The sequence below is a fragment of the Oryx dammah genome, unplaced genomic scaffold (assembly GCF_014754425.2).
Source record: "Oryx dammah isolate SB20612 unplaced genomic scaffold, SCBI_Odam_1.1 HiC_scaffold_29, whole genome shotgun sequence".
Taxonomy (NCBI): Eukaryota; Metazoa; Chordata; class Mammalia; order Artiodactyla; family Bovidae; genus Oryx; species Oryx dammah.
Window position 1 is genome coordinate 74650888 of NW_024070213.1, and position 22329 is coordinate 74673216.

General features: G+C 39.9%; 1 protein-coding gene across 1 annotated transcript in view; it reads right to left on the reverse strand.

The window, feature by feature from the left end:
• PTPRR (protein tyrosine phosphatase receptor type R) overlaps positions 1-22329 on the reverse strand; it is a 273565-nt gene that overhangs the window by 92752 nt on the left and 158484 nt on the right. The window contains exon 6 of the mRNA XM_040233466.1: positions 10252-10514. Within this exon, the coding sequence (XP_040089400.1) occupies positions 10252-10514 (263 nt within the window). The remainder of the gene's footprint in view (positions 1-10251; positions 10515-22329) is intronic.

Consider the following 22329-nt stretch of genomic DNA (forward strand, 5'->3'; position numbering starts at 1 on the left):
GACTCTCTCAAAATAGGAAGCCAAATACTCTGGGAATTGTCTGTGCCTGCCCTGATTAAAACACTTCTCCAAAAAGGGCTATTTTACCTAATTCTGTCAACCTGTACACCAAGATCTGTAACATGGTCTGCTAACAAAGACTAGAAATCTGACTTTAGAGAAACACAAATATCATCTTATATCTTGTATGGGGAATCTAAAACAATTAGACAAATGAACTTATTTACAAATCAAAAGCAGACTCACAGACTTAGAGAACAAACTTACAGTTACCAAGGGAGAAAGGTAGGGGAAAGGGATAGGTTGAGAGTTCTCTATACATAAATACAGAAGCAGCAAAGACCTACTGTATAGGGCAGGGATCTCTGCTCAATATTCTGTAATCACTTAAATGGAAAGCAATTTGAAAAGCAGTGGTGGTGGTTTAGTCACTTAGTCATGTCTGACTCTTGCAACCCCATGGACTGCAGCCTGCCAGGCTACTCTGTCCATGGAATACTCCAGGAAAGAATCCTGGAAGGGGTTGCCATTTCCTTCTCCAGGGGATCTTCCTGACTCAAAGATGGGACCCATGTCTCCTGCATTGCAGGCAGATTCTTTACCAGTTGAATCATAAAGGAAGTGCTAAAGAGGGTTAAAAGAATAGATACATGTATATGTATCACTGAATCAATTTGCTGTACACCTGAAGCTAGCCAACATTGTTAATCAACTATACGCCAATATAAAATAAATTTTTTGTTTAAAAGCAGTGCATTTAGAACTCTCCACAGTGAAACTCTAATTTAATCACAGAAAGAGAAATTGGTCCATATGAACCTTAAACAATTATACCACACAACCTCTTCTTGAAGGTCAGGACAAGAACTCTGTTGAAATGCCATCATCATGCTGCTTGGGGGAAGCACATAATTCTCCCTAAAAATAGGTCAGACCCTACAGAATGGCTTTAAGACTTCCCAGAAGCCTGCTGGAATTTGTACCCCATAGTGTGAGTGGACACAGAGATCAACTAGTAAAGCCGGAAGCCAGTGTCAGGGTCAAGTTTCAAGTTCATAGATGTTGAAGAATGGGGTGAGATGGTGTTCTGAGAAGCCCTTTTTACTTGACTCTCAGGATGAGGCAGCCTGTGGGAAGGGTGGTCTGTGGATGAAATGGCAGTAAGAGGACCCAATGGGACTTACTCTGTTACTCTGCCAAGGGCCATGAGTGGGGAAGAAAGGAAGGTGGAGAGGGGAAAGGAGCTATTATAGTGATTGTCAGTAGAGCTACCTCCACGTCTGCACTCTTGGGACTTACTCACACAGGCTCAAACATTTCAGTCTGCTTGGAGAAAAGCTAGGTCTGTGCTTGCAATAAGTGATGGCCAATTTTTACCTTTTTAGGCAGAACGCTGCTACACTTAATTCCTTAAAAATATATCTTGATTTCTGTTCCACTCTTCCTGGGTTGTAGCCACTGTCATTTCTTTTATTTACCACTATTAACTTTTGCCTCATTTTCCATAAAAAATTTAAGGCAGATTTAAAAACTTTTGCCTCCATCCTTTCAATTGCAGTGTTTTTTTAAAAAGATAATAAATAACCATATAAAGCTTTGTTCTAACCCTTCAGAATCTCATTCCCCTGTTAGAAAAATGTGATTGGGCCTGTCCTGCAGATAAAGAAAAAGCCTGCTTGATGTTCCCCATTAATGAAGGGCTGCAGCATGTTTCCAAAGCCTCCCCAGATATGGACATCCTCATAAAAACATTTTATAAGGATATGATTATAAAATAAGAGAAGTTTAAAATGTTATCATCTGCATCATCTAGGAGGATGTAAGAACAGAGTGCATATGTGCAGATTTTGGAGCCAGACTGTTCAGATTTAACCCTTCCACTCCATCTTTATTTCTTTGTGACATTGTGCATGATATTCAATCTCTCTCTGTTAGCTTACCTGCAAGAAGGAATAAAAATAGTACCTGCCTCACGGGATGCTGTGAAGAGTGGAGGAGATAAAATCAATACATTAGCCTGGTGGTAGGCAGCATGTGGTAGGTGAGTGGTCAACATGCTACCTTTCATTATTCGACTTCTCTTCCCATGCAGGCACAGTGGCTGGTGACATGGACTTAGTTATTATTCAGGCTGTTTGAGCAACAGAGACCTCCCTGCCACAACCCTTGAGAGCAGTTTTTGACTGGAGTTTTCTGAGCTGCTGCCTCATGTCTTCCTTCAGACTGCCTTCTTTACTATACTTGTGTTTGCCACCACCGTGGTCCTTCATGTTGGGTTACCACCAGGCTTCTGGAGTGGGAGCAACCAGATGCAAGGAAAACCTGCGGCAGACAGTGAGTTTCTAGACTGGCCATGAAATCGTTATCTGCCTTGAATATTTTGAAACTTAATCTCATAAAACCGAATTCTAGAGGAATTCCCTGGTGGTCCAGTGATTAGGTCACATGTTTAAACTGCCAAGGCACAGCCAATACATACATACACAACAAAGCTGAATTCTACTTGATTTAGAAACCAAAAAGTGTTCCAAAAGCCAAGCATGAAATTTGTTAAGAGGAATAACAGCATGACACTCCATAAACATACTGATTTATAATATATTTTTCACTTATTTTGCATAAAACATAGGAATGTGCCACACCCCCCAAACTTCTCCAGCACCCCACTCCCCCCACCCTCGCCTCACCGCCCCCCCACACAATATAGGATCAGTTAGAAGAAACTTCTCTGGAGCCAGACTGCATGGATTCGAATCCTGTTTGTCATTTTCTCATCCCCAGAAATTTACTATTCCACTGTTTTGGCAATAATGTAAACTCAGTTTCCTGACTGTAAGGAGGGGATAATAAGTCCCTTGTGAGGATTAAATGAGAAAGTGCATATAAAGGGTCACTACATCTCACGGAGTTTATTTCACTGATGTTACTTGGAGTTCAGTAGGATTGATCTCTAAATGGTTGTTATGTTATCATCCTCATGTTGTCAGGCTGAGCCAATGAACTGTGGCTGATAGACCATGTTCCATGGTACCGGGTTCTAAATTCCACCAGAACAAATAGTGTTTATTTGAAGGAGGCTTTATGGTAGGTGCACAACAGCCTGGAAAGATCAAGGAAACCTGGAATATAAACTCGGTTCTTTTATGATTGGTGTCATCGCCTCTGGTGAGTGGAGTAACGCTCTTGGTTCCCCACCCAGATCACCTTTACTAGACTAGCGCCTGCACCTTCTCCTCCCCAGCTGCTGGGAGTATTGACCGAGGATGACACACAGCTGCCACTTCTCTGGAGAATCGCCCCCGGCTGATGGGAGTGGCCTAGTCCAGCAGTACCTGGGGAGTAATGCCTCCACCATCCTCAGGTGGCCTGAAGTCAATGGCTGACTGACATGGGGTACAGATGCCCTCAAGGTGGAACGTCTCATGTTCCAGCTTTCCCTGTGTGATCAGGCTGAGGCCAGACGTCAATGGAAATCATCTCTTTGCTTCCCCTACTTTCCTTTAGGCTTCTCCCAGAAGCTCTCTCTAAATCACCTGGGACAAGAATCCTTGTCTCAGGCTGCTTTTAGGGCATAGCTAAGTCACTTCAGTCATGTCTGACTCTTTGAGACCCTATGGACCATAAAGCCTTCTAGGATCCTTCATCCACGGGGATTCTTCAGGCAAGAATACTGGAGTGAGTTGCCGTGCCCTCCTCTGGGGGATCTTCCCAACCAAGGGATTGAACTCGCGTCCATTTGTCTCCTGCACTGGGTAAATGGGTTCTTTACCACCAGCACCGCCTGGGAAGGAACCTCATCTAACACCTAAGAAACGACCAAGAAAGGAGATTCTGGGTCTCAGTTTCACTAAACAGAAAATGAGGGAGTTCAACCCCTCTTTCACTCATGGGTCCATTTGGTGAATACAGATTTTAATTTCTAGAGTATTTTTTATGCTTTGTACCCTGATGCTCAGTTGTACTTTATATCTCCAAAGGGAGATCAGTCGAGGAACAATTAAGTATGTATCTCCTAAGTTAAGGGCTTTCCTGGTAGCTCAGCTAGTAAAAAAAATCCTCTGGCAATGCAGAAGACCCAGGTTTGACTCCTGTGTTGGGAAGATCTGCTGGAGAAGGGATAGGCTACTCACTCTAGTATTCTTGGGCTTCCCTTGTGGCTCAGCTGGTAAAGAATCTGCCTGCAATGCCGGAGACCTGGGTTCAATCCCTGGGTTGGGAAGAAGCCCTGAAGGAGGGCATGGCAATCCACTCCAGTATTCTTGGCCTGGAGAATCCCCATGGACAGAGGAAACTGGCAGGTTACAGTCCTTATGGACTGGCCACAAAGAGTCGGCTGAGCAACTAAACACTGCACAGCATTCCTAAGTTAAAATTTTTGAGCACTGAAATGTCTCTCTGTAGGGGAGGGCAGCGGGTGGATGTCAAGACATTTCCCTTGCTTCAAGGAAATGACAGTAAACAAAGGCTTTGAGTTTAGGTGTAGAATACTCAGCATTCTCTTGATGCCTGCGTTTCCACTGCTTCCTCCACTGCAGACATCTTTCCAGCTCCGAAAGAAATCTCCCAGGCTCAGCCAGGTTACAACCCCTAACAAAACCTTTAAACTCACATACCTGGGTGCTTTTTCATCATTTGCACAATATTTATGGACACCAGAACAAACCATGCTGTGGTACAGTGTAAGAAAAGTTAGAGAATGAATGTCATTGGGTATCAGCGACCCTACGGGGTCTAGGGAGACTTTGATTATGATAGGAAGAAAACCTCCATTAATGCCATATGCCTACTGACCCACTCACTCATTTCTGAGGCAAATTTAAGTCAGGAGTGAGAGTGCCTTGTTATAATGAGTCCATCCTTCCTTTCTGGACAGTTTTCTAATTGCCTTTGCTCGCTTTTTATTTCTAATAGAAAATCAGATGAGAAAAATGAGGAAATAATGTGAATCTACCTGTTGATTTCCTTCCTATAAAATTGGCTCCATTAGTCACACAATAGCCTAAAGGGGAAATCTGCAGAAACTTCTATTTACAAGTTCTCTGTCTTCGTACAGAAGAAAGTGTACCATTCTGAGGTTTGAGTGTGATCTCTTGTTTACTGGATTTGGAAGCTGGCAAAAACCAGCTATAAAAATACAGTTTCCTTGAGAGGGACAAGAGAAGAATTTGAAGAGGACAGCAGTGGGACAAAGGAAGAAGGAATAGGAGCTAACTGTGGCCTCCTGCTGAGCCAGCCTGTGACGTTGGTTGTCTGGCTTAACTGTCACAAGACCTTTGCACAGCATGTGTTATTCTCATTACTGGTGAACAAGCAAGTTATACATGTAGAAGGTGTGGAGCAAGCACCTGAATGTAGCTCCCAAATTCATGGACTCACATGGGAAATGAATTTCTTTGTTAGATGAGAATTGATTTACTTTGATATTAATAATTATTAAATAGTATTAAATAACCAAATTTATAAACAGGATGAGAAAACCTCTAAGTCAAGCAACAGTTAAAAATATTTATGATGTTGAATAGCAGATTCAACTGTATCAATTCAGTTTAAAAGAAGTTTCAACATTCTTAAGTTCAAAAATATAACTGACTTAGTACAGGCTTATAGAATGAGATCGGAGAATGAAAAATGAAAACAGTACTAGATTTAATTTTTCTTCTTAGAAGAATAATATCATTTTGTATTGATTGGGTTTTTTAAATTGTAAAATAAATATTTGAGCTCCTCATATGTAAAGGAGCAGCACACCAGGCCTCCCTGTCCATCACCAACTCCCGGAGTTCACCCAAACTCATGTCCATCGAGTCGGTGATGCCATCCAGCCATCTCATCCTCTGTCGTCCCCTTCTCCTCCTGCCCCCAATCCCTCCCAGCATCAGAGTCTTTCCCAATGAGTCAACTCTTCTCATGAGGTGGCCAAATTATTGGAGTTTCAGCCTCAGCATCAGTCCTTCCAATGAACACCCAGGACTGATCTCCTTTAGGATGGACTGGTTGGATCTCCTTGCAGTTCAATTAATTAACTCCATAATAGTTTTCAAGTGTTTACAATATATCGTGCTTACAGGAACCATGAAACACATGGGAATATGAAACACACAGAAATATCTCGAGCCTGTACTTGTTGTTATGACTCTCACAAGCTGGTGAGGGGATAGGACAATCTATCAAAAACCCATTTCAGTCCTTTTCTAAATGATTCCTTAATTAAAATCACTGCTAGAAGTGTGGTACATGTTGGGAATGCATAGGTGTTAAAAAACAGTGTGGGCTTCAGGAGGGGTCATGGCCAAAGGTAGAAGGTAAGTTTTGTGTTGGGACCTGGAGACTAGAGATAGCTGTAAGGAGGATGAGGAGGAACCAGGTGAACAAAGGTGCACACAGACAGGGACATGGCCCACTGAGAACAGACTACAGGGTTTATTTGGGGGCATTGTGGTAAATAGAACATTCAGAGCCAGATAGTACAGAACCTCTAAGGCTCATCAAGGTGGTCTGTGCCTTATGCTGCAGGCAAAGGGGAGCTATTGAGGATTCATACACAGCAATGTAACATAATGCAAGTATTGTTATAGCAAGATAAATCTGAAGAGTGTATAGTATGAACTGAGGGAGGGAAGAGAATTAGATCAGACAAAAATGATGAAATAAAGTCATATATGTGAAATATATAATCCCATTAGTCTTAATGCCATTTTTATAATCATAGGATATAATAATACAAATATAAAGTAATGATAGCTAGGTCCAGGGTGATAGCTACAAAGAGAGGAATTGAAAATGAGGAAATCCAAGTAGTAAGAATCAATATGACCTGGTGACTAGTTGGAAATAGAGGAAAACAAGGGGACTTCTCTGTCCCTCCCCTTATAATTCTTTAATCTGCATAATTTTCAGGGTATACCCTTTGTACTCAGTTAAGCATATTCAATTAGTCTCTATATTTTCCTTTATTTTTAATTTAAAATTATATTCTATTATCAATTATGTCAGAGGAATAGATTCTCCCCCTCAGGGATGAGAGATTTATATGGTATGACCCAAAAGATTTTGAGGGACAAATGACTCATAATGCAGCTTTTATGATCTCACAGTGTTTTTAATGAAGCCAGACTTTCATGCAATAAACAGAGGATTATTATTTCACTCTGGGATCAGGAGATGGAAGGCTATAAAACACAAGGCTATTTTAAAGGCACCATTAGAACATATAAACATAAATTATGTTTTAAGGCTGAAAATTCTCAGGAAAGTTTCTACTATATGGAACATTGTATATCTCTCATCTTTTACCACTCTTAAAACCCTCATCACTATGACATCTTGGCAAGGGAAGTATGGTAGAAAAACAGGATGAGAATAGAGATGATGGAATAAATAAAGTGCTTCCCTACAAGAACTGGCTGTTAACCTGAGAATTATTCATTACATTCATTACAGCATTTATTGACAGGAGCTCTTGCTTTTTAGGAATTATGTTCTATATGGAAGAGACAACTAAATCATATATGTGCCCTAAAGAAGCTTAGAGTTTATGGGGTAACACAGATTATTAAATGAAAACATTTACCTAAGAAGTTTATAAATACTATATGCACCCCAGATTATGGCACTAGGATAGAGGGCCATGGGGGAGAGGGAACTGAATCCAGGTTGGAAGGTGGGTGAGAGGAAGAAGCAGAAGGAGCTAATGACTTTCAAGAGAAAGTGATACTTGAATTGCCTTCTCCATATTCCTTGCCTATTCCTTACCTCCACTCCTCACCCCAGGACCACTTGTCTCTTTTCTGGGTAGTACAACCACACACAGGTAATCCAAGACCATTTTCCTCTTCTTCTCTTACTGCCTTTTACATGGTTGATTCCTAAAGAAGTATCTTCAGCTCAATCTACCTCTCTGATGAAACTCTGAAGTTATGGGGAAATAGTTCATCACTGCCTAAAAGTAGCCACTCAAGAACTGGAAAACTAATGTCTTGGAAGCCAAAGGAAGAGAGAGTTTCAAACAGGAAGTGGGCGTTAATGTTGGATGTAAAAAGAAACAAAACATGTGCTTTGACTTTGGTGGTTAGACCATTGACATACTTGGCAAGAAGATGTGAGAGAAACAGTGAGGATGGAGGCTTACAGATCATAGAGGCACCAAATAAACTGCTTATTTAAGACACTTCTGAGAAAGGAAGAAAAGATAAAAATCAGAGGAGGGACTGGATGAAGGGAGTTTCTTTGATACAAAAGGGAACCATTTTCATGCTGAGGGTATTGCATCAGCAAAAAGGTTACAGTTGAACATGGGGGAAGAAATTTGATAGAGTAAGTTATCAGGGTGGGGAGGGAGGGGCTGGAGCCCTTGTGGAGAGAAGAGTTTTTTCCTGCTCAAGGCAGGAAAAAGTGGAAGGCAATGGGTGGGGATGCAGGAAAGTCTGTAGACCAGGAGGCAGGCAATCCACTTAACACTGATCACACACCTAGTCTCCAGAGTCCGCCATGTAGACCACAAAGAGGAGTAAGACACCATCCCTGTGCAATCCTTTCTTAAACATTCACTTCATTTAAATGAATTAATGGATACTTAACCTTCTGCCCCTTGAAATTCAAACATGCCCAGCAGTAGCCTACAAAGGGCAGGATACTGGAAATAGATTCTCCCCAGAGGACTAAATTGCTGACCTTGCTCAGAACTGGTGGTGCACGATGCTAATAAAAATTAATCTGATTTTCAGTCAGTTTTATTATCAACTTTAAATCATCTTTGTGACCCCCTTATCACTTTCATCTGACCAGATCTTTTCTGCCACCCTGAGCTTGCTATACCACTGCTGCTCAGACAACTTCTTCAAGGTTTCTCTTTGAAGCAAACATGAAGGCATGGAACTAATTTAGGTAACAAGCATAGAAAAGCCTGAAGGAAGTGAAGAAGTCAAGTTTAGCTCCTTCATATTGCAGAAGAAGAAAGCAAGACCCAGATAGGTAAAATGATTCATCTGAAATCACTCAATCCAGAAATGGCAGAGCTGGGTCTGGAGTCATTCTTCCGGTTGGCCTTAGGGAGAAAGTTCATCTTGTCTGCCCTTTAAGATTGCAGCCCAGACAGCAATTTGGTGGCATCTAAGTAAGAGAATGGTCCATGTAGACCCAAGTAGATTCATAAGGAAACCAAGTCTTCTGGGGGTGGAGGTAGGAAGAATGACTTGATTGTTCTCCATTTCCCTTCCATGATGGAGTCAAAGTACTCTTTTATAGAACTCTGGAGATCACTGCAACAAACTCCTTTCTTTTCACTTCATTTATTGTTCTTTGATAATACTTTCAAAGAAATTTGAATTACCAACTTGGTCTTTTGCAGTTTTTAAAGCCCCAAACTATATTTTCTGAAATATGGGGTATATGTGTGTGCATGTGATAAAAAATACAATCAAAATTTACATACATGATCTAAAAACCTAAGGCAACAACCAGGACAGTGATAGAAAATGGAGACCCAGGGAAACAAGCGGAGGACGAACCTGGGAGAATGAACCTTGAGAAGCTCTCAGTTCCCCACCACCCTGATGTGCAGTGTTGGATATAATAGCAATCATATTTCAAATGTAAGCGCAAAGCTTCTTATTTTAAGACATACCACGGGAAAGCTTTACTTAATATTTTGAGGAAGCAAAGAATTAGCCTCTCATTTAAATATTTTGCATATTCTAGTTTTCCTATTTAAATTTGCTTTCAATGGGAACGTACCAGTACAAGTATATCACAAAGGCAGGCAAACAACAAAAATAACGTCATGAAGCTTGAGATATTTACTGTTTGTTTGGCTCAAGGGAAGCAGAGGGAAACCTTTATAAAAATTTATTTGTGGTATAGACTCTTTCTACCTTCCTACAAGAATGTGGTCTTTGGTGGGAAATACTCTACTATATCTAATAAATATTCTTATTCCCATACCTTCTATCTACCAGAGTTTTGATGACAATTAAACATGATAGTGTTATGTGTGAACAGCAAGTAAATGATTATAGAAGTTGAAGAAGACTCGACTTGGGACCCAAGTCTTATCAAAATCAGATGTGACTAAAAGATTATTGATAACACAGCTAGACTCTTTTAGGGGACAAGAAAAACCACTTCCTCTTAGTGTTCATTTGGTGGTGAACGATTCTACCCGGTATGCCAATCATCTCTAGTTCTATCCTTCTCAGTTAGGAATACTCTTAACAAAAAAGCAACCTGTCAGGGGAATCTAGAAAAAGTTCTTACCTCTCCTGAAGTCCTATGGGCTTCATTTTGAAAGGAGAAGGGCAGACAGAGGTGGTAGCTTTGATCTCAGGAGTGTATCGGCCTTGAGGGTCCACAACCACACTCAGTACCTTTGGAGCCTGTTCAGGCTGGACCATGCTGTTGGCTGTCTTGTCCTCAGAATGTGCAGGCTGTAACACAATGGGTGATAGGTGGATCTCCTGATTTTTCTCTTTATCTTGTCTCAGGGAAAGCTGAAATTTTTCTTTTAATCTGTAAAGAATCTATGGAAGGAGATACAAAGAATTTCCATCAGTTTTTCAACAACAGAATGTGATCTCCATCCCAACTTAGAAGACAAACCAAAGTAAGTGAGCAAAGCTTCCTAGGATGATTTCTCAGTTTTATACTATTGAGGATTTTCTTCAAAAAGATACAGTTTGTTTCCAGTTATGGAGTGCAAAGGGCTTCTCCAGTGGCTCAGTGTTAAAAATCCACCTGCAATGCAGAAGACTTGAGTTCAATCCCTGGGTCAGAAAGATCCCCTGGAGGAAGAAATGGCAGCCCATGCCAGCCCATTCTTCCCTGGAGAATCCTATGGACAGTGGAACCTTGCGGACTACGGTCCACAGGGTTGCAAAGTGTTAGACACGACTGAAGTGACTGAGAAAACATGCACTCACAAGGAGTACAAACATATTAAACATATATGTACATGAGTCTGCTTTTCAAATAGAACTCGAAAACAAATACGGCTAATTTATATGTATCAGATGTCAGTTTGATCACATGTAAACTCTAATTTAAAATGACTGACATGGAAAACGTATAGAAAGAATAGCCATGATCTAGAGACTTATGACATTTATAGAAACAGAGATCTGCAACCACTACAATGTGTAAGAAGAAAGTCTCATAAAGTATTAATTAAAGCATAGCAATGCTATAAGCCACAAGTTCTTAATGTAGGTAAATATCTGCATTAGTCACATATTAATTTGAGTATCTAATAAATACTTGAAAAAATTAAATTTTAGGGCACATGTTAAAGGATAATTTGGACAATCAGAATTTTCTTTTTTACTTCTTGCTCCTTTAAATTTTTAATGTGTGTTGGAAAAAAGCCAAAGTATTATGTTCCTTCATTCTCAGAGTTCTTTCTGGAATGGGTAACTCAATTCAGAAAGTTTTAAAACTTTTAAAAGAATGGGACTGACTTTGCTGGGACATGCCAGTGGACCAAATTGTGAAGTGAGCAAGGTTTGTCCTTCCTGTCCTCAGGCTTTCCTTTCTATAAGCCCCTTTCCCCCCTTTTTTTCTTTTCTTCTAAAAACATTAATTTTATATTTTATATATTTTAATATAGTTTTTTTTCAGTTTTACTAAGATATAGTTGACATATAACATTGTATACATTTAAAGTTTAAGATGTACAGTATAATGGCTTCATAGTTTTTTCTCCTTTCTTGATGATAACTCCTCTACTTCAAAAATTATAAAAAAAAAGAATCAGGATGAAAAAAAAGTACAACAGTCTAAGATGAGAAGGTATTAGACTTAAATTAAGAAGAAAAGAATTCAAAGAACTGAAAACTCAGCAGCAGGACATAAATCTTCTTTTAAGCAATAAAGAACAGAATTGACAATGCAGAAAATACAATCAGTGGTAGATATGACAAAGCTGAGAGTCTGCATGGAATCTACAGCAAAGGAGAAACGAAGATGAAAACAAGAGAAAAGATGGGATAAGGACTTCAGAGAACAGTTATGGTAAATGATAAACCAGAATAAAAGAGAGAAGCAAATCATCCAAAACTATTTTTCAGTGCCTTGTGTGAAGTACAAAGTATTCCATTGTAAATAAAATAGACTGTATCCTGGAATTCTATGGAATTCTATCCTGTATTCTATGGACTTTAGGGATATGGAATGAAATTCTTAGTTTTTTTTTTTTTTAAGTATGTTGATTAATGTGAGAAGAAAATAGAGCAATTTTTATGATTTTGAGAAAAAATGCATATTACAGAGGATATATGAATCCCATACCTAGATAAACTGATATTCATGTAAATAAAGCCAGCAGAAACAATTTCTCAAATATGCAAGATTTCATAAGCTATATTACCTGTCTGCTGCTGCTGCTGCTGCTAAGTCGCTTCAATCGTGTCCGACTTTGTGCGACCCCATAGACGGCAGCCCACCAGGCTCTGCCGTCCCTGGGATTCTCCAGGCAAGAACACTGGAGTGGGTTGCCATTTCCTTAAGATATATTACCTGTCTGCTGCTGCTGCTAAGTCACTTCAGTCGTGTTCAACTCTGTGCGACCCCATAAATGGCAGCCCACCAGGCTCTGCCGTCCCTGGGATTCTCCAGGCAAGAACACTGGAGTGGGTTGCCATTTCCTTCTCCAATGCATGAAAATGAAAAGTGAAAGTGAAGTCGCTCAGTTGTATCTGACTCTTAATGACCCCATAGACTGCAGCCTACCAGGCTCCTCAGTCCATAGGATTTTCCAGGCAAGAGTACTGGAGTGGGGTGCCATTGTCTTCTCTGATTACCTGTCTACCCTTCCTGAAAAAACTTTACTCAGAGTCATGAGGGAGATGACTCGAAATGAAGAACTGAAGAAATAGAAATTGTAACATGAAAGGGAGCCCTGGAATTATTTAACTGTAGAGTGAAAAATAAATTTATTTAGTTCCAACATCTCAGATTGTAATAACAAGAAATAAGTTGAAGGAGGGCAAAGAAATAAAAAAATACGGATGAATATATTTTTAGTTAGGGATACAGAGGGAATGGAGGTTAGGACATTAGGAGGTTAGGAAAGAATGACCTCCTTCTTTCTCTGGCTACAGGCTCCTCTAAGGAGTCCGGAACCTCAGCTGTCCCACCCACCTGTGTGCTTGGGGCAAAAGGAAGAAAAGGTCACCACCGTCCCAGCCTCACTGCACAAAATTATGGTAGAGATTCACATCTAAAGAAGACCTCTAAGATATCAGAACCTGAGAAATTGGGATTCCAACATTTTATTCCCAAGTCACAACATTAATTTGGAAGACTTACTTAAATTCTCCTCCTGATGTTTCTCTCTCTGTTGTGTCCTGCAGCTGTGTGTTGTTGGGCACATTCGTTTCTTGACCCCTCCCAACCTGAGGGTCATCACTCACTAATAAAATGAGGATTATAATAGCATCCCATAAAGCTTTGGTGAATATTAAATGAGATAATTTACATGTTCACAATGTTCAGCTAAGTGTAACATTATCATTGTGTTCAATAACATATATACAGGTTTTATATATATATATATAAAATAGAGGTCCTTCTGACCTAATTATACATGAAAGAAATATAAGTTTAGCTAACTAATGTGGCTGCTCCAAAGTCAGCAATTAGTTGTTGGCGAGCCAAACTCAAGGCCCCTCTGCTTCGAAGGACTGATCACTTCCCAGCCCTTATGTGCATGCTCTTTGCCACACCATCGTTCTTAAAGATCGACTCTGAAATCACATCTGCTGCCCATGTGATTCTAGCAATGGGTTTGAACATCACCAAATCTAAGAGTCATCCTTGTGCACTGAAAGTTCTTTCTGGGACTTCCCTGGTGGTCCAGTCACCAAGACTCCACTCTCACAATGCCAGAGACCTAGGTTCGATCCTTAGTCAGGGAGCTAGATCCCACATGCTGCATCTGAGTTCACAAGCTGCAACTAAAGATCCCACATCCTGCAATGAAGACCCTGTACAGCCAAATAAATAAATAAAAATATTAAAAAAGAAAGTTCTTTTAAGGAAAAGGACTATGCACAAACGAGGTATAACTAGAAATGTGTATTATAAATCGAACTGCCAGGAAATTAAGGAGAGTCCTTCTTGCTTTTTATGACAGTTCACTTTTATATAACGTGGTAACTTTTATACTGGTGGTATAAAAGTTGACTACGGAACGGTAAAGCTAAATCTTGAATTTTTGAAACAATAGGTTCTAAATATTCCTGTGACAAATATTATTGCATAAGGAAAAAAGATGTCCAATATTAAGTGGCATGTAATTACTTTCTGTAGGATAGAAAATACTGAAGATAATGCCTAAGGATGGGGAGATGTTTTCTGACTTGCTGCTTCTTTTCAGTTTCTATAACCTTCAAAAAGCACTTTGTCAACATTCTGTACAAACAAAACCCACAATAGAACAATATCAATCAGATGACATGTATGTATTAAGATAAACACATAATTACTTAAAGATGAGGAAATTAGAATTTAAGTTGAGATAGCTTTTTATTTTTTAATAGTAAGTTATTTTCCTGAATGAGAAAAGAAGCAGACATATATTTACAAAAATCTATTTAATCAAGGATAATGCATATATTGTACATTCTAAGCTTTTTCACAGTTAACTGTAATACATATTGGAGAAGGAAATGGCAACCTACTCCAGTACTCTTGCCTGGAAAATCCTATGGCTTCTCCATCCACAGGGCTCACAAAGATTCGGACACGACTGAGCAACTTCACTTCACTTATAATACATAAATCAAAATATTCACTTGCCTGTTTCCATTAGAGTTTTGGAGAAGCATATTTCAAAAACGGAAATGAGAGGGACTTCCTTGGTGGGCCAGTGGCTAAGACTCTGAGCTCCCAATGCTGGCGGCCCAGGTTCAATCCCTGGTCAGGGAACTGAATCTCATATGCCACAAGTAAAGATTCCACTTGCTGCAACAAAGACTCAGCACAGGCAAATAAATAAATAAATATTTTTAAAATGGAAATGAGAAAGCCAAGAAAATGTCAGCCTTCTCCCTACTTCCACGGACAGGTGTTAGTGGAAAATTACTCTGGTTCAAAGTCCTTCTATACCATTCATGAGCTTATGTTCTTGGTGGTGAACCTTGCCACGTATTTTACAGTCATCTCTTTACTTCATCTCCGGTTAGAGGTCACTTTCTAAATCTATATCTATGTAGTATGTGTAAAAACGGATTTCTACATCTTTAATTAGGGGAAGCAGAACCTGGAGAATATACAATACTCCTAAGACACTGTTTAAATATTCAACGGAGAGAGCTGGTCTGTCTGACAAAATGTGAAAAGAACTGGAGAGGTTGGTACCTGGCCTATAGAGCAGTTGTCATGGAATTAAGCTCTATAGAAGTGTTTCCCAACCAGCAGGAATCTTGCCCTCCTGGGAGACCTGGCCACATCTGGAAACCTCTTTTGGTCATGGTCCTGGGCCTTCCCAGATGGTGCTAGTGGTAAAGAACCTGCCTGCCAATGCAGGAGACATGAGACACGGGTTCAATCCCTGGGTCAGAAAGATCCCCTGGAGCAGGGCATGGCAACCCACTCCAGTATTCTTGCCTGGAGAATCCCATGGACAGAGGAGCCAGCCGGGCTGCAGTCAAGGGGGTTGCAAAAAGTCAGACACAACTGAAGTGACTTAGCATGCACACACGTACAGCGTGCACTAGGGTGTGTGCAGGGTGGCACTGGCCTCCAGTGGGCAGAGGCTGGAGAGAATGCTAAGTACCCCACAGTGGACAGGACAACCCCCATTCCTGATAGAATTATCCAGGCCAACATGTCAGCAGTGCTGCTGTCAAGAAACTGGTATAAGGGACCTTAAAAATCACCTGGTATAGTAAGTCACTTCACATGTAAATCCAGAGTGGTTGACTGACTTATGGCAAGTTAGAAATGAAGTTTAGAATCCAGGCTTCCTGACGTATGCCTATAATCATGCTCCTCTACAGTGTCTTCTAAATCCTCAAAGATCTTCTTCCCCATCTCTTTCCCAAAGCCTCTGAAGAAGTGTTGTCAGAAATTTTTCTCTGTGCAGATTGAGATCTGGAATATACCATATGCATGTTTCTCTATATGAATGCACTTTGTTTTCAAACTCCACCTAAAAGCTTGCCGTTGGAATGGCAAGTCAATATAACTTTCCCTTTAAGAACTTGCTGTTTAAATCTTGGGATTATCAACACACTCCTTTGATCATTTGAAAAAAGAAAGAGAATGGAATATTGAATGAAAGAATCTGTAAAAATCAAAACTATTGCAGGGGAAAAAAATAACAGGAGGAAGAACCAGAGAAACCAATGAGAGGAAGCTTAAAATAATCCTATAAAGTTATTTTGCAGCTTATAATTTTCATTTTAAAAATCTTATTCAGTTGTACAGCTTAAACTTATGCAATGTTAGACGTCAAATATATTTCAATAAAAAAACACCTAGGTGACTAACACACAAAACATCTGTTTGGATTAAAATATGTTCAGATCTCAAGAGCATGCCACCAACTTAACAGTCATAGGATTCCTCCTTTGCAGTAGTTTACAGTTAATTCTGAAACAGTTTATTCATTTCTTTCAGTTGAATAAAATGTGAATCAATTGTTACTACATTTCAGGAACAACACTGTGGGGGCAAAGATAGCACACAGTCCTAGCTTCTGGGAATTCACAGGCTTCCAGAAGAGACAGATGTGTAAAAATGATGTCCAGTACCAGACACTAGGTGTAAAAACAGAGCCGTGTCGACAGCAGGTATGGTAGTACGCATTTATTACGTCTGCCTGAGTTGAATGTCTCTAATTAACACAGACACTGTCATTGCTTTCTAGACTCCTTTGTGGCCAGAAATAGATGTTCACAAGACAGAGTGACAAGATTGGAAGAAACTACAGTGTGATCCCTTTACATATAAAATCACGGGAAAGAACTCAGACTTTTAATCCAGATAGACTTGGATTTGAATTCCCACCTCTCCTCTCAGACACTCACACACATATACCCACATACTGCTTGTTCTTGGTCGAGTCACTTATCTTCTCTGAATCTTGGTTTCCTTGTCAGTAAAATTAGGAAACTAAAGTACTTTGTGTTTATACATGAAGTCTATAATTAATAAATTATTGTATACTTAAAAATTTGCTAAGAGGACAGATACTGTGTTAAGTATGCTTATCACAATACAAAATAATAATAAATAAAGAGGAAAAGAGAAACTACTGGAGCTGATAGATATATTTATGACATAGATTATGGTGATGGTTTCATGGGTGTATGCTTATCTCCAAACTCATCAAATTGTTTACATTAAACATGTACAGCTTTTTGTATGTCAATGAAGTGGTTAAAAATATACTGTTTAGTACCAGGCAGTAAGTACAGTTAGTACTGCCTGGAAGAAACTAGTTATTATAGTTGTTATATTATTTTTGTTATTATTGAGAGGGTTGTATTTTGAGCTGAATGGTTTCTATTAATACAGAAAAAAACCAGAAAATTAGTTTGAGAGATATGTTTACTTTTTTTTTTTAATTAATTAATTTATTTATTTTTAATTTTTACTTTACAATTCTGTATTGGTCCTGGCATAGATTGACATGAATCCACCTCAGGTGCACATGCGTTCCCAAACATGAACCCCCCTCCCACCTCCCTCCCCACAACATCTCTCTGGGTCATCCCTGCGTGTCAGCCCCAAGCGTGTCATATCCTGCATCAGACATAGACTGGCATTTCGATTCTTACATGATATTATACATGTTTCAATGCCATTCTCCCAAATCATCACACCCTCTCCCTCTGAGTCCAAAAGTCCGCTATACACATCTGTGTCTTTTTTGCTGTCCTGCATACAGGGTCATCATTGCCATCTTCCTAAATTCCATATATATGTGTTAGTATACTGTATTGGTGTTTTTCTTTCTGGCTCACTTCACTCTGTATAATCGGCTCCAGTTTCATCCATCTCATCAGAACTGATTCAAATGTATTCTTTTTAATGGCTGAGTAATACTCCATTGTGTATATGTACCACAGCTTTCTTATCCATTCATCTACTGATGGACATCTAGGTTGTTTCCATGTCCTGGCTATTATAAACAGTGGAAAGTGGTTCTGTAACCAAAGCATTCCAGCTCGGAATCTAGTCCCATTTCCTGAACCACTAGGAATTACATATAACATTAGAAAAGTGTGGCTATATATGTTCACCTTTGACATGTATTTTCTTTGTGATGTTGAGGCTATCTTAGGTAGTCCAATAGAGAGCTTCCTTTGTCCACTACCAAGACCATGAACAAACATTTTGAATGACATATTGATGGCTCTTCTATGGGGCTAACAAGGCAGAGATTTTATTGACCCAAACATCTACTTTTTATGTGTTTTCTAAAATCGCTTTCCAGGTCTTCCCAGGTGGTGCAGTGGACAGGAATCCACCTGCCAACGCAGGGGACGTGGGTCCAGTCTCCGGTCCGGGAAGATCCCACGTGCTGCAGAGCAGCTAAGTCTGTGTGCCACAACTACTGAGCATACGCGCTGCAACTACGGAAGCCCAAGCATCTAGAACCTGTGCTCTGCAACAACAGAAGCCTTTGCAATGAGAAGCCAGTGCACCAAAATGAAGAGCAGCCTCAGCTCGCCACAGCTAGAGAAAGCCTTCGTGCAGCAAGGACGGTCCAGAACAGCCAAAAACAAAGAAAATAAAATTGCTTTCCAGTAGTAATCTGGTCTGTAGACAGTTCTACCTAACTCCATAAATACTTCTGCGCTTGTTAATAAACTTCTAAGTGCACAGAGTCGGACACGGCTGAAGTGACTTAGCAGCAGCAGCAGCAGCAGCAAGCGCACTGGAGATGTAATGCAGGTGATAAACCGCATTCTTTCTATTATTTATTCCAGTTTAAGAACTAATTCTTCTCAGTAATATATTCCTCCACCTAAAACAGACTGAATGGATTGGAAGTTGCCCACATGTTTTTCCCTGGAAAATTGTATTTGTCTATTTGCTGCGCCACCCACTCTGCATTCACATTTGAGAGGTGCTAAATAAGTCACACATTTGAAAATGTCATGCATGTCTAATTTTATGCCTGGCAACATACTTTTTTTTTTAATTTTAAGGAAAGTAAACAATATGCCATATTTCAAAAATTTTGCCAAGCCTTATGTTATTGTTACAGAGCATGTAATCCTCCGTGACAGCAATTTACCTATATAATTTCATAATAAAACCACATGCTTTTCATTTCTATGATATGAGGAAAGCTTCTACACAAATAATGGCATTTGATCTTTCATAAATATAATTAATGCCAGAGGGAAATTTCTGAGTTATATCTTTTCCTTTGCATGGAATCAACACAATTATGGGAAACAGAAACAAGAATATAATTGTTTGAAAGTCACAAGAGTGATAGTGTAACTATTACAGAGAGATCCAAGGAAAAAACTTACTTTAAATCAAGATCATTATCAAAAACACTTGAACATGTACAAAGATAAGCTTATTTTAGACAATCGAATTTGACCAGTCCTCCATGTGAAGTGGTTAAATTGTATCAGATAAACTTCATTTTATTCCTGTGTAACAGGTAGTAGTTATTTTTCTATCAATATTAATTCCTTTCTATACTGCTGATTCCCCTGCTATTTTTTAAAGTGACCCTTTCACATTAAAATGGAAGATCCTGTTGGAAACATATCATTCTACTACTTTCTTTCATTTATTCAAAATCTATTGGAATGCAAATCAAAAGTGCTTCTTCTGTCTCACTACTCCCCATCTTGAATGGATTCCTCTCCGAGGAAATGGAAACACAACCATCCAGATTGTCAGTCAAATAACCTGGGAGTCATCCTTCGTTTTTCTCTTTCTTCCTCCCAGAGAATCAGTACACAGCAAGTCTTTTCAATTCCACCTACAAGTAAATCCCAATCCTTCACTCCTCTCCATTTCTACCCTCACCCCTTAACTCAGGACCACCATCATATTTCTCATCAGGCTAATACAATAGCTGCTCCAACACTTCACCCCAAGTTCTATCCCCAACCACTCTCCACCAGCAGAGACTCTGATCTTTTAAATTCACAAATCAGATCACATCAAAACTCTGTCTGAAACAGCTTCTGCCCTTCTCCTGGAAGCCAGAGAGGACTCCTGCCTCAGCTTCAGCTGCGCTACTCCATGCTCCACCTGTCACATCCTTTGCCAGGGAGGCCCTGTCCCTACTTTTTCAGATATCTCAGTTGTGTTTGATTGCTCTGCTCCACTCACTCACTATTATCTCACAATGAGCTCTTCATGGCACTTAATGCTTTTGATTCTTTACAAAATAAGCAAACTTTATTTTTCAGGAGCAGTGTTAGGTTTATTAGAAATTGAGCAGAGAGCAGAGCTCTCATATTGCTCCCTTCCCCACCTCCCTCAACAACTTCCCTTATTACTAACATCTTGCATTCGTGTGGCATACTTGTTACTAATTAACTCAACATTGATATGTTATCATTAACTGAAGTCTAGAACGTAGATTAGGGCTCACTCACTCTTGATGCTATACGTTCCATGAGTTTTGACAAATCCATAATGTCATGTATGCACTACTGTAAAATCACACAGAAAAGTTTCACTGCCTTAAAAGTCTTAACTACTCATCTCTCCGCCACAACTTCTGACAACCACTGATCTTTTTACTGTTTCTATAGTTTTGCCTCTGCTAGAATGCCATATACTAGGAATCATAGAATATGAACACTGTTTAATTTTTTAAAACAGTAACTTAATTATTGTCTCTGTCGTCTTCTGGAGAATAGGCACCATGAGCACAGGGACCTTATCTTGTTCCTTCCTTTGCCCAAAGGTCCAACAGGCTCACAGTGAACCCACTGCAGGAATCCCTGGATTGAATGAATTGATGAATCTACCTACCAGCCCTGAAGGGAGCAATTGCCTACACACTTTTAAAACATTTCATTCTCGTTTTCTTCCAGCAACGTTGGAGCAGACTTAGATTTTTGAATTTTACATGGATCCTTTGCAGCTATTGGGAAAAGAAGGGTCAGTTGTTCCCTGGCCCCAGGTAGTTTAATGTGTGGTGACTACAGGTTCTATTGCTACTGGAGACCAATATGTAGGGTGGGAATTTATCCAATCATGTTGGATACATGGGGATCCACCCTGAGCTAGAGATACAGAATTTGAAGCATATCTAACAAGTTAATAGCAACCTCTGCTCTGACTCCCTCAGCCCTCTAGTGCTCACGAGCTGCTCAGGAATCTGCTTTCCCACTTTCTTCCTTTCATCCTTGCCTTTGCTCTTCTGGATCTTAAGTATTTACTTCTGGAAAAAGGCGGCTTCCCAGATGGCACAGTGGTAGAGAATCTGCCTGCCAGTGCAGGAGATGCAGGTTCTATCCCTGGGTAGGGAAGATTCTGGAGAAGGAAATGGCAACCCACTCCATTATCCCTGCCTTAAAAATCCCATGGACAGAGGAACCTGATGGGCGACAGTCCGAAGTGAAGTGAAGTGAAGTGAAGTGAGTCACTCAGTTGTGTCCAACTCTTTGTGACCCCAAGGACTATACAGTCCACAGAATTCCCCAGGCCAGAATACTGGAGTGGGTAGGCTTTCCCTTCTCCAGGGGGTCTTCCCAACCCAGGAATTGAACCCAGGTCTCCTGCATTGCAGGCAGATTCTTTACCAGCTGAGACACAAGGGAAGCCCAGAATACTGGAGTGGGTAGCCTATCCCTTCTCCAGGGGTTCTTCCCGACCCAGGAATTGAACTGGGGTCTCCTACATTGCAGGTGGATTCTTTACCAACTGATCTATCAGGGCTACAGTAAATGGGGTCACAAAGAGTCAGACATGATACAATCTCCACTTGAATCTCTCTGTATCCCTTTCTATTTTCCTCTTCCTTCCAATGTTCCAAGCAGAAAAATACTGTAATTGTGACTTATAAGACAGAGGACAACACTTGAGATTTCCTCTATTACAAAAAGAAAAAAAGAATCATATATTTTAAAACACAATTAACCATAACAAGAAACCATATCGTATACTACCTAAAAAATGTCCAGAGGTGTCTGTCAAAATTTCCATAAAACCTCCAAATTTCATTAAATTTTTTTACCCATAACCTCCACTATTTAGCTATAAAAATCTGTGTTCTTACTCTTAAATTATTCTTTTGTTGATCATGTCACAATTTTTAGAAATCTTCTTTTTGACTGCCTGACCCATAGGAGATGCCTCTGAATTCATGATGATGGGAACTCTGGGTGACTAGAAACTTGCTAC